We start from the raw sequence: 17,191 nt of genomic DNA on the forward strand, positions 1-17,191 counted from the left end.
GTAGTTCTTCTTCATATTCGATCCCAATTGGATTGCTCGGCTTCAATTTTTAATGCGTTATTGACAGATCAGATAGGCAATTGAATTATTGTTGTTATTCAATGCATAGTGCATCGCGATAATGTAACATTATCATACACTCGTGCCAAAAGTGACTAGCAGTGTAACTTTATGTATTGCGATAGTTCTTCCACCACCTCTGGTGTACGCAAGTAAAAGTGATAAAACTCCACAGCCTCGCACAGGACTATCAAACGTTCATCCTCCCACAAATTGTCCATGTCGTACACGGCGTCCAAGTTCTCTATGAACTCCGACTCCGTCAGTTGCGATATTGCTGAATCCATGTATGTGTCTATCTTCGCTTCCCAGTCTAACCACAGACACTCGTGGTGTTTCTGACTAGGATGATTCGTTTGACAACCGTAGCATTTCTCCAGTACAAGTTCGTTGATCTTTTTCATGATCACTTTGGTGGCTGTGATGAACGGTCCGGCATAGGTCGTACGGGTGATGCAGTGGATATCATTGGGAATATCAATCAGGTTTGATCTCTCCCTCCTTTTCTCGCCGTCCTGATCTGCTCCCATCTCCTTCTCGTCCTTTCCGCTCGTCTCACTGGCCCTCTTCGATGTCACCATCTCCCGAATCTCATCTACCGACACGTGTTTGGCAGCGGGCAATGGTTTTATGCTTCTCATTTCCTTGTGGTGGGTAAGTTCAGCTTTGACCTATCGAAAAAATTATTATTATTATTATTATTATTATTAGCAGTAGAAGTAGTCATAGTGGATATTCATCTATAGGGGGTGGGTAAAAAATAGAAGCGCGAGTTCTGTTAGACCATTAATGATAATAATCGGGACCTTGCCAAGAAGTGCTGCGAGAATATGAATGGGAGTTGCTGTTCTCCCTCTTCCTTTTCTGCTGTTGTTGTAGTTGTTGCTTTTTGGCCTCTTTTTGCAACTGGTTAATCGCACGCGAAATTGGAAACATCGCATCACGCATCTTTTCCCACTGCTCCACAGTAAGGTTTATACCCCTCAAAGCTGCGCACATCTTGCCAAGATGATTTTGATAATAATCGCGAATGTTCACGTAGACAGTGCCTTGATATATTTTCACTACAACAAAGCGTTTTGAACCCAAGTGAAAGGGAATGGCTCCTTCCTCGAAAGTAAATGGTGACGTCGCTGACTTTCCAGCATATCCACTCGTGGAGGAATTCTACAAAAAAAATAACAATGAAAGGAATAGAAATAACTAAAACGTAGGATCGTTTGAAACGTAGACTCATAATAATGCAGTATGTCCCTACGGCACTGTAATTAAGTGATAGACGTAATAAACTATACTTAATTTGTATTTTAATTTTGTGACAATCAACTTTTCTAAAATCATCTGTGTTAGACATATCCATCGAAAAAAAAAAACAACGATAATGTACTCACCATTGATGCCGAACTGTCACCATCCTCATTTCGTCCCTTGGAAACACCAACAACATCCCCCTCATCATTCACATAGGCACTGGCATCAGAATAACTGTAAGAGGCCATTTTCTCAGTTAACTCAAACTGCTACACGTTCAAGACAAAGATCGCAATACTGATTTTACCTGTAGAATGATCGATGTTGTTCATGTTCACTCTTTATAAATGTATCAGAGCTCATCACAATCGGCTTATTTTGCATTGTTTTCCTCTATTTTTAACAGCTTCAAGGTTATATTTTTACCATAAGTTTTCTGACCTCAGCAGTGCACTTTTCGCTCACTCTTGCATATTAGCCCTCTTCTATCAGACAACTCCTTCCTCTTCGAGGACATATTTTTACTATCGGTTTTCTGACCTCATCAGAGTATTTTTCGCTCACTCTTGCATAATTATCCCTCTTCTATCAAACATCTCCTTCCTCTCCTATTGTACAACTACGTCCTCTTCAATGTCATATTTTTACTGTAAGTTTTCTGACCTTATCAGAGTACACTTCGTACCCTCACATGTCTTAATTACCCTAGTACCTCTCACAGTTATGGCTTTATCCCGTCAAAACAAATGTTCATCGACACAGCCTCCATACTACATGTCATATTCTGTTTCACTCCCTGTCTGATATGCAAATCGATCATCAGAGTACACTTCGTACCCTCGCATTTCACAGTAGACGTCGTCCATTCATGATATACTGTTTCACTCGCTGTCTGCTCTGACCGTCGGTCATCAGAGTACACTTCGTACCCTCGCATTTCACAGTAGACTTCGTCCATTCATGATATACTGTTTCACTGGCTGTCTGCTCTGACCGTCGGTCACTGTCTGATATGTCCGGCGCTCATCAGTGTACACTTCGTACCCGCACATTTCTTCCTCACATTGCTCTCGTTCCTCCAGCAGCTCTACGGGCTTTATCCCGTCAAAACAAATTTTTATCAACTCAGCATCAATACTATAGATTTATCGATACATTCATAATTTTCTTTTTCTCACTGTCTGATTTGCCCGCTCCTCCCTATTTTCAAGGCTACATTATTACTATAAGCTCTCTGACCTCTCCAAAGTACGTGACCTGATTTTCAACAAAATACATAGCGATACTATTTTTATATTTATTACTCTCATTTTTTCCCATTTTCTCGGAAAAATCAAGGTCGAATTTTTGACATATAGACGGGGTACACTACTTCCAACGCGAGGGTTTCCAGACTTCAAATCAATTCAAGAAATAAAAGTTCACGAAGCCATGGTGGAAAAAGCAAAGGTATATAGTCAGTTGCTATATCCACACCCCTGCCGCCTCCGCAACGCTATTTACATGTCTTTCTATGGCGTATGTTTCTTCACCTCGAAAGATTATAAGATTTGCCGTCAATATCTCGCAATTACTCCCAAGGGCATTGACACCGTCCAATTAAGTGTCTTGTACGTTCAACTGACCACTGACACTTTTGTTTAATTTTATTATTTCATTTCAATTTAATTCATTGCTATCTATTCCACTAGAATATTCAAATGTTACAAAAGAACGAAACACAACTCCTGTCAAGGAGTATACACTTGAACATTCCGCTTAAATGTTTAGATGAGCAAAATGAATATACAGAACATTCTCATGTCAAGGAGTACACCACCCCCCCCCCCAAATAAAAAGGTGAATCTCATACATATTAACACAAAGAAAAATATTTTCCTTGTTTTATCCTTGGTCTGCTCTTATACCTTCTCCATGCTCACATCTGCCTTTCCCACTTTAAATCATGCCCATTACCAAACACACACACGCACACAAACACACACACACACACACACACACACACACACACACACACACACACCCTTTTCTTAATCACCATCTTCAAACTGTTTATATGATCGGGTTAAGACTGGAATGATGTTATGCGAACATATTGGTGTATAGAGCGCCGTCATTCAAGGGGAGACCGCGTAAATGTCGTTTATCTCATGATTACGTTCTACGAACACGCCCGGAGGCGATCTTTCCAATTGCCTGGGATGATTTTTGGCTTCAGCTTCGGGGTGACCTTAGCTCCGGGGTTCATCTTTCTCTCTCTCTCTCTCCCAGTATTTAAACAAGCCGTCCTTGAGGCCCAAGATACAAGAGCGGAGAAGGCCGTTTTCTCTAATTTACCCTCCCGCTTGCCACTAAATCGGCCCCGCGCTTTGCGTATGTAGGTCTTCTGTGCATAATGCGCATGTCTATATCTGATTTGTCCCGCGTGTGAGCATGTGTGTGGGTTTGTGTGTGCGTAAGAGTATGAATATATTTCCTGTATACAATCATGTGTTCGTTCAAAAGGTTGAAATTCGCTGTCGATGTTTCATATCGTCTCGTTAGATCGCTGCGCAAGCTAAGTGCGCTCTAGACAGCGGAAAACGGGTCAAGCAAACTTGAGAGCGAGTTCGATAACATAGGCGCAGGACGAGTTGGGGGAAGTGCTCGTTGTAGACTGGTGTGGCTTTTGTCTCGAAATTAGTACGACCCTATGTACCTCAACGCACCAGGGCGTCTGGTTATATGATAGTCAGCACTATACTCAAACAAAAATCAGCACAAGATGAATTTGACATTCAAAATGACGCGGATGAACAGTCGACTATTTTTTTTTTCGCTTCTAGAGGTTGACAATTGGTTGATATGATATACTGTAAATGACAAATACAGTCGTCAATGTAGAAAAAAGAGCACACATACACACACACATACACACACACACAGACACACAGATGCACACACACAGAACTGTTTATCATGATATTAATATTGTAACATAGAATGTTTCTTTTAGTTCGTTTTAGCGGAAAATATATAATACAATACAATACGCACAACATCCATTACATCAAAAAACACATACATCAATCTGTACCATTTAAAATTGCAGAAATCTTCGCACAAACTTTAAAAGGGAAAGCTCCTCTTCTATATTTTTTTCATGACTGTGTAAAGAAAATTTATAGCTGTGCCTATTGAGAACCTCCTAAGTGGATTTTGCATTAGAAAAAAAAAATAAATATATATTTATATATACAGTATATATATATATATATATATATATATATATATATATATATTGTTGTCAATAATTGTTATTAGTTTTGGAATGCTATCAATATCACCGTGATCATTGGCACAATAATTTGTATTGTTATTACTTCTACCATCATCAATGACACTATCATCAAAGCATTTAAACAAGTTCTATGATCCTGATTTCTCCACGAATTGATATACTAGGATGTTTGCCTCCTTGGTCTTTGCAGTCGCAACACGCAGAAACGATTCCGTGACAGTGTTTGTGTGTATATTGTGGATGTTTTATATGTTGTGGTTTTTTTTTCAGGCAGAAAAGTTTATATAGGACTTAAGAAAATCTTTGATAAGGCGGAGTACTACGAGCAAATTACATCTTTGCATTCGATGTGTATAAAGATAAAACGAGCTTTGTATAACAAAAAAAGTGAGAAAAACAATAAAGACAATATTTCCCACTAGGCTTTGAGGAATGGAGGAAATTACGGGAAGCGCTTCCGGCCTCCACTACGCAGAGATAATTACACACAATTCGATTCAGTTAGATCAATAATCGTCTCAACTTCTACCGTAAGCCAATTACAGCGCCGACGAAGAGCCGCATCTTTGTGCATGAGATGGCCAGAATAGTGATTGTACAGTATAATGATATTACAACATGGTTTTGGGGAAATGTACAGGATGAAATCAAAGTGTGAGAATAATATGAGAGAGTATAATTCTGCTTATCACTTTTCTTCCAACAAATCATGTTTCAATGAGCATAAGATGCTGTTCTTGCTCATCTTTTTAATACAATTCTTACGAAATGGCAGGTTCTAGCTAAAGACGCACTTTCGAAAATAGCGTGTTATTGATTGCTTTTTTATTAGCCCAGAATGATTGACGTTATAGAGGTACATCAGCTTTGAGCATCTATGTTTGTATGTGTGTATGTTCGTATGTAATGTATTTATGATTGTTACTTATTATTTTGTTCGTTAATACGTCGAGCAATTAGCGATAACCAGAATTTGAATCAGTAAGCCATCATGTTTCTTATCTGCTCTTATCAACCCATTTCAAATGTGTGTTTGTTTGTGTGTGTGTGTGCGTATATATATATATATATATATATATATATATATATGTATATTTATATATTTCATTAAAACCAAGGCAACTGGAATTTAATGGATTCCTCTATTGTGCATTATCATTACTTTTTCTAGTACTGCCAATACAGCGAGCAAATACAATATATATATATATGTATATATATATATATATATATATATATATATATAAACATATATTTATATATATATATTCTTTGACATGGACTTGAGAAAGGAACAACATTGGTGTCTGATTTTACATCTTTTCCCCCTCCTGTATAAAGGCTAAAATATACAGCCTATTCGAGATTGTTTAACTGTAATGTCTGTTTGTTTGTGTGTTGTTGTTTTTTCCACACTTCAGACGAGACGAGAGATATGAGTCCACTAGCTGTGATGATATTCATACACGGAGACTCCTACGACGAGGGTACGGCCAACATGTACGACGGCAGTGTGTTGGCCAGCTATCGGAACGTCATTGTGATCACAGTAAACTACCGCTTGGGTCTTTTCGGTGAGAAATATTTCGTTATTTTTTCACGCACATTGAAATCGTGGATTTAACGTTGAAATCACTTGTTACAAGGTTGCACAAGCAATACAGAGTAGAAGAAATAAAGTATCACTTGTGTGGCCATCTATCAAAGAAGAGCAGGTGGAGATGTAATGTCCTATAGTAATAATAATAATAATAATAATGATGATGATGATAATAATAATAATAATGATAATAATGATAACAACAACAACAACAACAATAATAATAATAATAATAATAATGATAATAATAATAACAATAATAACAATAATAATAATAACAAGGTCGTCCATGGTAGCCTCTTCAGTGTTGCCATTGCTCTACCAGAGGGCCCTGTCATCACCATTACCCTATCGTTGCCGGGTACCCATTTATACAACTGGGTCGAAAGGGCCATGGTGGGTAAAAACATCTTGTCCAAGTGCCTAAGCACTGCACGATGAGTGGGAATCGAACTCGGGTCCTGGAGTCCGGGGAATCTTATCCACTATGCCATAGCGCCCTCACCTAACGTATTGACTGTATAATTATTCACTACTATTGCCCCAAAACACCCTTTAAGGGTTTGTAGCTGGGTCGTATTAAGATTATGGTCGCATTAAGTCTTTTACTATTTTTGCCACATGAGGTAGAACAAAAGCATTCTCTTTCATTTGAGCCCTTCTATGTGTCCATGATAATAGTTGTTGTATAATTGATTCTTATAAACTTCTTGTTTCTCTCTTAAACTGGCGAACTTTTTAGCATTTTTTTTCAGAGCTTGAAAAAAAAAGATTAATTTTCTTTTATTTGAAATGTACTACCAAAATCAAATCAAATCAAATCAAATCCAGTCAAATCAAATCAAATCAAATCAAATCAAATCACATCACATCACATCACATCACATCACATCACATCACATCACATCACATCACATCACATCACATCACATCAAATCAAATCAAACCTTTTTGCAGTATAAGAAAAGGAAAAGGATTCAGAAGATGATGAAATCCGGCATCAAATCTTCCAAGGACTTGATAGCTTAAGGGGTGTTAAATCTATTCCGCCTGCTCCTCTTCAAGTCTAGTTGTCGGAATGGAGACGGATGGGTATTTTCACAATCCCCTTTAATACCACGAGGAGACTGAATGCGTGTTAAACAAAATCTTAAAGATCAAAATGCATCGACTCATTGCTACGAGTTTGTTTTTATGGCTCCGCCACGAAGTGGTGCCGGAGGCATTATGTTTTCGGGTTGTCCGTCCGTCCGTCCGTCCTTCCGTCCGTCTGTAATGAATTTTGTGGACAAGGTAACTATCAAAACCTGTTGAGGTATCCTAATGAAACTTGGCATGTATGTGTATTAGGGGGTGAAGTTGTGCCTATCAACTTTTGGGTGCACATGCTCAAGGTCAAAGGTCAAAAGGTCAAGGTCAAATACATAAAATTTCACTATTTCCACCATATCTATTGAATGCCTGAAGATATTTTCTTGAAACTTAGTGTATACATGTATTACCCAATTAAGATTCTCTGGTGAAAGTTTGGGTCATGAGGTCAAAGGTCAAAGGTCAAAAGGTCAGGGTCAAATACATAAAATTTCACTATTTCCACCATATCTATTGAATGCTTGAAGATATTTGCTTGAAACTTAGTGTATACTTGTATTACCCAATTAAGATTCTCTGGTGAAAGTTTGGGTCATGAGGTCAAAGGTCAAAAGGTCAAGTAAAAATATTAAAACTTCTTTTTTTTCTCCGTACCTTGGAAAATTGTTCAAGGTATCTTCATGGAACATAGTATATACATGTACTGACTGGAAGTGATTATCTAGAGAATGTACTGTTCATGGGGTCAAAGGTCAGGGGTCAAAGGTCAAGTGCAACACTTCAAAATTTTACTATTTCCCTCATATTCATGCAATGCCAGCAGGGTTATTTTTTTTTTACACTTGGTGTATGCATGTGTAACCTAATAGAAATTCTCTGAAAAGTTTTTTTTTTCTTCTTTTTTTGCCTCAAAGGTCAAAAGGTCAAAGATCAAGTGAAAGTGCTGAACTAACTTTTTCCTCCATATCTCGGAAGTGGCTCAAGTTATCTTGAAACTTAAGTACATATTATGCATGTTCTACCTGAAAGTGATTATCTTATGAATTTTCGGGTCAAGGGCCAGATGAAAATGGTAACAATTTACTATTCAATTCAGAAATTGCACTTTTTTCTCCACACCTGTACCTTGAAAATTACTCAATGCCTAAATGTATGAATGGGTCAAAGTCAAGTTAAAGTCCTTAAATCCCTAGATACATGCTCTCCTATTCATCCAATTAAACCTAGGTCAAGGAAGGTGAACATTCAACACATTTGTGACAAACTTGTCATTTCAATATGTTGCCAATTTTGTGAAAATGTAATCACACATTGTCCACATGTACTATCTAGACCTATTGGGAAAATCATGCATTATGGCGGAGGCATACCAGTCGCCAAAGCGACATTTCTAGTTTCCCTTTACTGCTTCATTTAATATTGATACCCAATTGTGTCCACATCAATATTATACAAGTATTTGGGGTGTTTTTATAATTCATAGGGAGTTTCAGAGAACAGGGGTAAAGTTTGTATAGCAGGCTCTGTCGCCATTATGTTTGGGTTTCAACAGATTGCACAGATTGGAGGTTTTGTGAGGAGGAGCGCAGTACCGAAGTACGTCACATAAGTACGTTTTTGGATTGAAGAACACGACATACACAAAATTCCTTTCAGATCGTCAGAGGGTTCATATAGATCAAATATTGGTTTTCTTTTCTTGAGATTGCATTTATACGTTTGTTTCACATCAATTAATGAATACTTGAGTGAAAGATATTATGGAGGGTTTTTTTTATATATCGACTGTGCTTGTGTGATATGCAGTTTTTTTTTTATCAAATCAAATGACTATAGGCATCGATAAAATCCCCTCCCCTCCCCATATTGCCATAGGGTAGAGCATACTGGTAATGCCATTCAAAACATTGCTCCGTATAGGAGTGAGTCATATATTATATAAGAATTTGATATGCCCATATTCTGCTGGACATGATAATTACATAATCCCCCCGTTTCCCTTCCCATTCCTTTCCTGTTTTGTTTGTTTGTTTTTTGGAAGGGTGTCAATATGTTTTCAATTCCATTTTTTCCTCTTATAATTTGTTCGTTTATCTATGATTATGTACTTATACAGTCAATCATTAATGTATAAATATACCTGTTGAAATCAGATAATCAGTTATAGGCTATCTAAAGACAATAAACACTTCGGAGCATCGTTTTTGTATGTCCATTTTACAATAATAAAGATAATACTTCAATCTGTGATTATCTACTCTTTTTGACATAATCAGTGTACATTTTACAAGTTTTTATTCTCGATTCCTGTACTGGGAGGATTGTTTGAACATACACGCCCCCTATCGAAAAAGACTAGCTGTTGGAGAGTTTAGCCCACTGGCGACAAAAATCCTTACATATGTAGAGCCAAGTACGCCTCACAATTCCAATATTTCCAGAAAAAAAAAGCCCCCAGGAGAATGTTTGCAAACACTTGAAAAGCGAGCCCGAAGAATGTTAATCGTAGATTTGCATGCGCCTTTGAACGTGGAGTGTTCAGCACAGAAATAGACTTCTATCTAATGCTGCGCGGTACGCCTAAACAAAGTCATGGACAGATGATGAGGCATTGCATAACAACTTTAAATGTCACATCAACGACAAAAAAAAAAATGAATGTGGACTTATGTGTATGCAATTTACATTGATTTAAACACTGCGAATGTACAGTTAGAAATGGTGTATTCAGATGCTGGTATACACAGCAATGTCCTTTTAGACTCCCTCCTAAATGACTCGCAAAGAGAAGCTTGTATCATGTATTTCGAAAAGCTCACTATTTCCCGTTTAAAGTTTGCACGGGTAAATGATTATAGCAGTAGCTCTCTTTCTCCCATTTTTAAATCATGCAGTAACGTTGAAAAATGTCTAGACTTCACAGTGGAAATTGCAAGAGGATTGTTGCGTCCCACTTAATTTGGGATGCAGTTGCTTCTCGTTATATTCTAAGGAAATCCATCACAACTGGTATGAAAATAGATAAAAAATAAGGGGGAATATTTGCCCCAGGGAATTTCTGACCCATACAGGAGGAAGCTTAATATTTTTATCTCTTGGCGCAAGGAACAATACCCGATATTACTTATTTCTTCTTTGTTTGCAAATCACAGAGAGTCGGAAACAATGTGACATAATAATGTTTGAATGAAGGATGAGGAACATCTCTGAGATTATTGATTCAGTCTACTGTGAGAGGGTGCTCACCAGACTGTATTTTTATCTTTTCAACGAGAATAAAGAGAGACAGAGGGGGGGGGGGGGGGGGGGGGGGAGGAGGGTAGCAAGAGAGATGTTGCTGTCATGAATTTACTTCTTTAATTTGGCATCCACAGTCTTCATGTCTGATTCACGTTAAAGCAAGTGACGTCATAGCGATTTACAGACACACAAATTGTTGTGTCATCTTCATCACTTCCTGTGTCATGGAGTTGTCATGACAACTTTGTGATGAATTATGGTAATAGATGAATGGTGATTGATGTAGTAGCATTTGCTATCATTATCATTTTGCTCAATATGGTCATTAAGGTAAAACTGACATTGTAATGACCCAGTTGCTTCTCTTTTCTGTTATCACCTATGCAGGGTTTCTCAGTACCGGCGATTCAGCAGCGAGAGGCAACTACGGTTTGATGGATCAGATCGCAGCCATCAAATGGATTCACGCCAACATCGCTCAATTTGGCGGGAATCCAGATCGACTGACGTTGTTTGGGGTTGGGACGGGAGCCGCCAGTTGTGGCCTTCTGATGCTGTCTAATCACACAAGAGGTGTTTATCTATTTTTTTTTTTTTTTTTTTTGTCACGCCGATGTCCTAAATTCATCCGTTCGTTGGTTTGTTGTACTTTACTGTTATTTGTTGCAATTTGTCGGATGTTGACGTCGTGGACGATATTTTGACAAATTACTCCTGAGTTTTGACATATGGAAGTTGAAAGAGCCTTTTGCTTATAGTCATCCATTCATCCCCGTTTCACTTTGCAGGTCTCATAGCTGGGGTCATTGCTCAGAGCGGAGCGGCCATCTCCACCTGGGCGTTGTCCCGCGAACCTGCCCGCTTCGCCAAGTACCTGGCCGAGCAAGTCGACTGCCAATCTGACACTCACTTCAACATGGTCGAATGCCTGCGCAATGTCCCTTTTACCGAGCTCGTCGACATCGACATCCAGTCTCCGCTCTACATGTACGCCTTTTCGCCCGTCGTTGACGAGGACGTCATCGAGGCGCAGCCGAGCGTCCTCTGGGACCAGTTGATTGCCGGCCAGCGAACCACGGGTCGATCGAACTTTGCCTACATGAGTGGCATTGTGCGAAACGAAGCATTTTCGTACATCGAACATGATACGGATGTCGTTGGCCGCATGTACCTGGAGACATTTAATGACATCCTAGACGGGTTCGTGCAGAACAACTTCGGTGGCATCATGAAGGCCAGGTACGTACGTCTTACCTCAGATAGTCAGAAGACAATAATGATAACGATTATATAAATAATAGTGGCTAATTGTATAGCACACAGGTCCACCTTTCGGTGCTCATGGGCGTCTAATATGGGTAAAACCATGGGGTCATGTATAAGGCAACACCCCCGTCCATAGTCTTCAAGAGAATGTCTTTGTATTTCATACTTTGCTATTTAAAAGAAGTAAGCATTTTACAGAATACATGCATGCGTAGGAAAAAACAATACCCTGCAATTTGAGCAGAAATCAGGCACACTTTACCCAAATTGAGTTAGGAGCTAGATTGATATGCCATACAGTGTCCAAGCCATTTTCTGAAAATATTGCTTTGTAATATCTAATATGCAATTCCCAGAATAGATTGTAATGGACAAGCCCAGAATTTTGTTCTGCAGGATGCAAAGATAAACACACGAAACGATAGCGATTGGCATAATTGAAGAGATAAGATTGCAGCCATGATTACAACATAAACAAACGCATAGCAGAATGTATAAACGAGGCTTTCGTCAAAAATGCTATCGTTGAATACTCCCAAACATTTGACCGGATAGCAATTACAAAAATATATCGTTTTACTGAAATAATGCCTTCCATCCTCCAGTAGCCAATGATTCTGAAATAATGACAATCCATGTTGATGTTAAACTGTGACATTTACCATTTCTAACTCTAATCTAACGATTTTCTAACTGTCATATCGTCACCCCGCAGTGCTGTACGTCGATTTACTAACATTTAAGATCATGTTAACCGTTAACATGGTGACTGACTGTTTCTCAAGCATGAAAATCATCCTCTGTAAAATGGCGGCATCTTTTCCTCGCATCCGTCATTCTTGTGAGAGTTTGGCTCAGGGGCGTATACCTTTTGTCTTGACTCGTGGGAACTTTGGTCTCCTTGTTCCTTCCATGTTGTGTTGTTTGTTTTTCCATTGTTTGTTGGCCGCGTAACTTATGGGAATCAACATTTTCCGCGCTCATTCACACTCCAGAGAATGCTACCAGTTTGTCGACCTTGAAACTCCATTGCATGATGTTCTTTAACAAAAGGTAGAAAAGTTACCAGTCTCTCTTTATGTGTGCATGTGGACCCCTGAATGCCCCGCACTCCCACAACTCCCGTTATACTAACATAGCATTCCTCCTGCCCTCCCTTTTCTCCGTTTGTTTCTATCTCTCGGTGTGCGTGTGGCAATAATTGGATTGCGTTTTGCCAGTAGAGTCATTCGTGATGCGATCTACTACGAGTATACGGACTGGGGCGGCGGCGAGGGGAACAGGTACACGCTAAAGGACAGCCTGCAAGACCTGTTAACGGATCACCAATGGGTGGCGCCCTGCGTTCAGACACTCAAACTGGCAGACGAGAGTTCGATGGACGCCTGGTTTTATCTCTTCCCGCATAGATCGAGGAAAAGCGCTTACCCGCGCTGGGCAGGTGAGAGCACAAACACGAGCAGACAGACAGGCAAACAGACAGACAGACACAAGCGCTCCCTTACATCTGTATATGAGCGTGTTTTTTGCCAGGAATCTAAATCTATCACTATATCCGTGATTTTCACGTATGCGGAATTGGACGCTTTCATCCTAAATGAACATTTCAAGGTTTAATTTTAACATGTATGAAATGTTTGCTATCCTCGGTAGATATTACATTGTTTTTTTCAATCTTACTTTTTTAAAGATATATCTGGAAGTCAAGCCATCTATCACAATAACAACGACAACACAACAATGACAAAGACATGGCACCATGACCTCATAAAGAATGTGAGCCTTGTCTGGACATGTAGGATCGCACTAATCTTGCTATGATAATATATTACGCGGTTATCACTCACTGTTACCATTTTCGGAACTGTCTCCCTGAAATATCACATGACAACCATGATTATCACAGGAAGAACGGAAATATATTTTATTGCAGAGAATATAGTTATTATGTCTATATCCTGCCACGCAAGCTTTTCCCTAGAATTTATCACTTTCTTTTATTTCTATCGTAGAGGACTGATTAAAAAATGGCCCCGCCAAATCTCAAAAGAAAAAAAAAATATTTGGCGGTAGTTTTTTCTGTTATTTTCATTTGTAATGATCAGTCTCTTAAAGCAAAAATCCAGAAAGCAAGGAAATACTGTGCCTATCTTTACATTGTAGGCATACAACATCTTTGATTTTTTTTCTCAAATATGCGCCACGAAACTGAACGAAAGAAGTTCAGTTCAGTTTATCTCCTCAAGTATCTCCTCAGATTTGTTCAAAAGAAAGAAAAATATGGAAGCAAGGAAAAGCATGAACAAGTTACTCGTAAAAATAAAACTGTAGTACCCCGTAAAATCTCAAGATAAGAGGGGGGGGGGGAGATAAAAGGGAAGCCATCAACCTCCGTTCTAATATCGATGGTAATCCTGCTCGACTCTCGAAACGAACGTGGCCTAAAAAGTGATTACGTCAGGACCCTGTTTTATGAAGAGTTATAATTGATTATATATAGTTGATTTTTGTCATAAGTCTATATGGCAGCCTGTGTGATAAGGAAACTTATAATCGATTTTATCTTTTGATAAAAAAGTAAAGATATGTCACGTGATGCAATGACGTCATTTCCATTATAACCAACAGGTACCGTACATCTGGAAGAAGTTCCGTACATTTTCGGTGCACCGGTGGTTCCGGAACCCGTGGGAATTTATGCCGTCAACTACAGCGAGCCGGAGTCTGCGCTGTCGCTGGCCCTCATGACTTATTGGGCCAATTTCGCCAAATCTGGGTATGAAAAACTTTTCCTTGCCGCTTCTTGTTTTTCGTTTTAAAGTGGAGGCATTATGAATGCCGATGCAGTAATAAAGGACCAAGGTCACCTTCTAGAGTAATGAGTAAAGATATAACGCTTTAACCTGTTAACGGTTTCTATTGAACAAAGCATATCAACTGCAGGCAGCACCGATTTTCCATATATTGATGGTAATTCATTTATCCATGTTGTGAGAGCTTTAAAACTCTATTCAGTGTTTAACGACTGGTACATCAAATAGCGAGCTTTAGATATGCGACGCGAACGCTTATACGACGCAGCCTCCCGGGTTGGACAATGGAACCATATATCGCGCATGTGCAGAACACAATTTTTGGCCTAATTGGCGTCATTTTAGTGTTCGCGTCGCAGATCTAAAGCTGGCTAATGACTGCAGAAGCAATACATACTTCACACAACAATACTTTCTGCTGTTTTTTCCCTTCTATTTGTGACCAGGAACCCCAATGTTCCTGACACACAGAGTGCCACCGACCTCCATCGCAACTTCGTCGTCCGCTTCAACTACGAGACGCTGGAAGAATGGCCCAGGTATAAGCGGGGCTCCGAGCGGCTCCTCTACCTGTCGACCAATCCCAAGTCACGTGACTTCTACCGCGTTCACAAGATTTCCCTCTGGGAGGAGCTCATCCCGAAGATAGAGAAACGATTCGCCGACGAGCCGCCCGTCAACGTGCCGTTTCCGCCGGGCGTGACGGCCCTAGCGACCGTTGGGTACACAGGTAATGAAATTGTCGGCGCCGATTCGACTCACCCTCCAGAGGTAAATTCCAACGGAATACAGGGCGCCGACACGCAAGAGCGGGAGGGCTTCATGGTGGAACTGAGTATGGTGATAGCGATAGGTGCGTTTCTTCTGCTCCTCAACCTCATCGTGTTGGGCATCGTCTACTACCTCCGGGACAAGCATAAAATCGAGAAGAGGCTAGCGATGAAGTACCTGGCCTCCCAATCGGAGGAGAAGAAGCGCAGTAGTCTGCATCCCCAGACCACGCCCGACAGCGGCATCGGAATCCCCGTAGCCCCTTACCTCAGTCATCAGTCCGGCCCCCAACCGAGCAACCATCGCGCCGTGCACACGCCCTCTGTTTCGCGAGCCGGGACCAGCGATCGTAACCATGGCAACGGCGGTAACAACTACTCCTCGCTGAAGTACAACCGCTCTCCGCAACACTTTGGGGCGATACGAAGAAACTCTGACGGAGAAGTGGAGTTTGAGGTATAGGACATGGCCTCCTGTCATCAGTATGGCAAGTGAAAACAGTTCATGCCGAGAGAAGCAGACTATCAAGTGAATGGTAGAGCTATTAGGGGATTCCCCCGTTAAGCGATGCAAGACCTCGAGGGTTAATGTAGACTGACAGGGATTCGATGGTATCCAGTGGATGACTGCGGTATTCTATGAGATCGTCATCAGTTACAAGAGTATTGCCGTCATAAAATGAAGGAATTCAGTTGGTGTGATCACCAAAAGAGTCATCGAGGTACGCCCTCAACTCCTTTTGGAGTGATATTGGTAGTGCTCCATGCACAGATCCCAAAGTGTAAGGTGAACGCTTGTGATGTTGGTATAGCCGATCTGATACTAAAAAGGAATGCGATAACACTGCCGTGCCAATAGTCGTATGCATGATCTTCTTCAATAAGTGGCACTGGAAGAAAGTGGAAAAGGAATGTAACATTAACCGCTGACGACACATTGATCTTGCAAGGACGAGTAATCTTCAGTTTCTTTTATTTCTGCTTTAAATATCATGGTATGCATAGACTATCATCTTTTGTTCTTTCTAATAAACGAAAATTAGACTGGAGAAAGAAGGGCGTAGAAAATAGAAAGGATTCGACCTTCAAACCCCTGTTGGCTGACGTGATATGTATCTTTCCCCGGTGCAAAGAAAGTGTGCCAGGTAGGACGTGCTTTTCGTAAAAATGGAGCAGCGAATCTTCGCTACATCTTCGAAGCTGTAAAATGACACGACATCGCAACCTGTTTACAGGTGAGGAGGACAGTGGCGATGAATACCTGATGAATGTATAGGGCGCATTTGCAATCCTCGCTGTGAGATTTGCCAAGAAGAGGACAGCGTGTAGAGACTGAACATCGTGTGGCATAGGCCGTTTCTGTAATGTACTACTGGTACTATTCATGAATGGTTTTCTTTTTCCTACAGCCTAGCAACGAAGCGTCTCATCCACTTGCTCTCTCCCGTTAAAGAGCAAATTCACCTCATAATATATACATGTGTAACAAGAGGATACAGCAATATCGATAAAACACATCAGTAATGTTTGAGGAAAATTGAACAGTCCATTCAAACGTCATGAATTTTTACATTTCAGTGCCGCCATCGCTGGGAGAAAAAAAAAGTTCTGTAGCTTGTGATGTCACATGTGTAGAACGATATATAATTGAAGAAAATTCAACATATTTTCACTTTTATCGCACAACTTGAATAAAAGAACACTTGACTTGCTTCTTTCAGAAACCAGGGGAAATGATATTACCCTTAACATACGCCAGTGACATGTTCAGGGAATGTGTACTTTTTTTTTGTCAAAACATGAAGCTTTGTGAATTTGT

General features: G+C 40.1%; 1 protein-coding gene across 1 annotated transcript; it reads left to right on the forward strand.

The window, feature by feature from the left end:
• Positions 1 to 6,026: 6,026 nt before the first annotated feature.
• LOC139715423 (neuroligin-2-like) lies at positions 6,027 to 16,416 on the forward strand. Its single transcript, XM_071626997.1, has 6 exons — positions 6,027 to 6,165; positions 10,911 to 11,096; positions 11,312 to 11,762; positions 13,010 to 13,230; positions 14,418 to 14,565; positions 15,049 to 16,416. Exons 1-6 carry the CDS (start codon positions 6,027 to 6,029, stop codon positions 15,833 to 15,835), a joined length of 1,932 nt encoding a protein of 643 aa, XP_071483098.1. The 3' UTR covers positions 15,836 to 16,416.
• The last annotated feature ends 775 nt before the right edge of the window (positions 16,417 to 17,191 follow it).

This window comes from Diadema antillarum, unplaced genomic scaffold (assembly GCF_040938485.1).
Source record: "Diadema antillarum isolate AM-2024a unplaced genomic scaffold, OU_Dant_1.0 scf00000048, whole genome shotgun sequence".
Lineage (NCBI taxonomy): Eukaryota > Metazoa > Echinodermata > Echinoidea > Diadematoida > Diadematidae > Diadema > Diadema antillarum.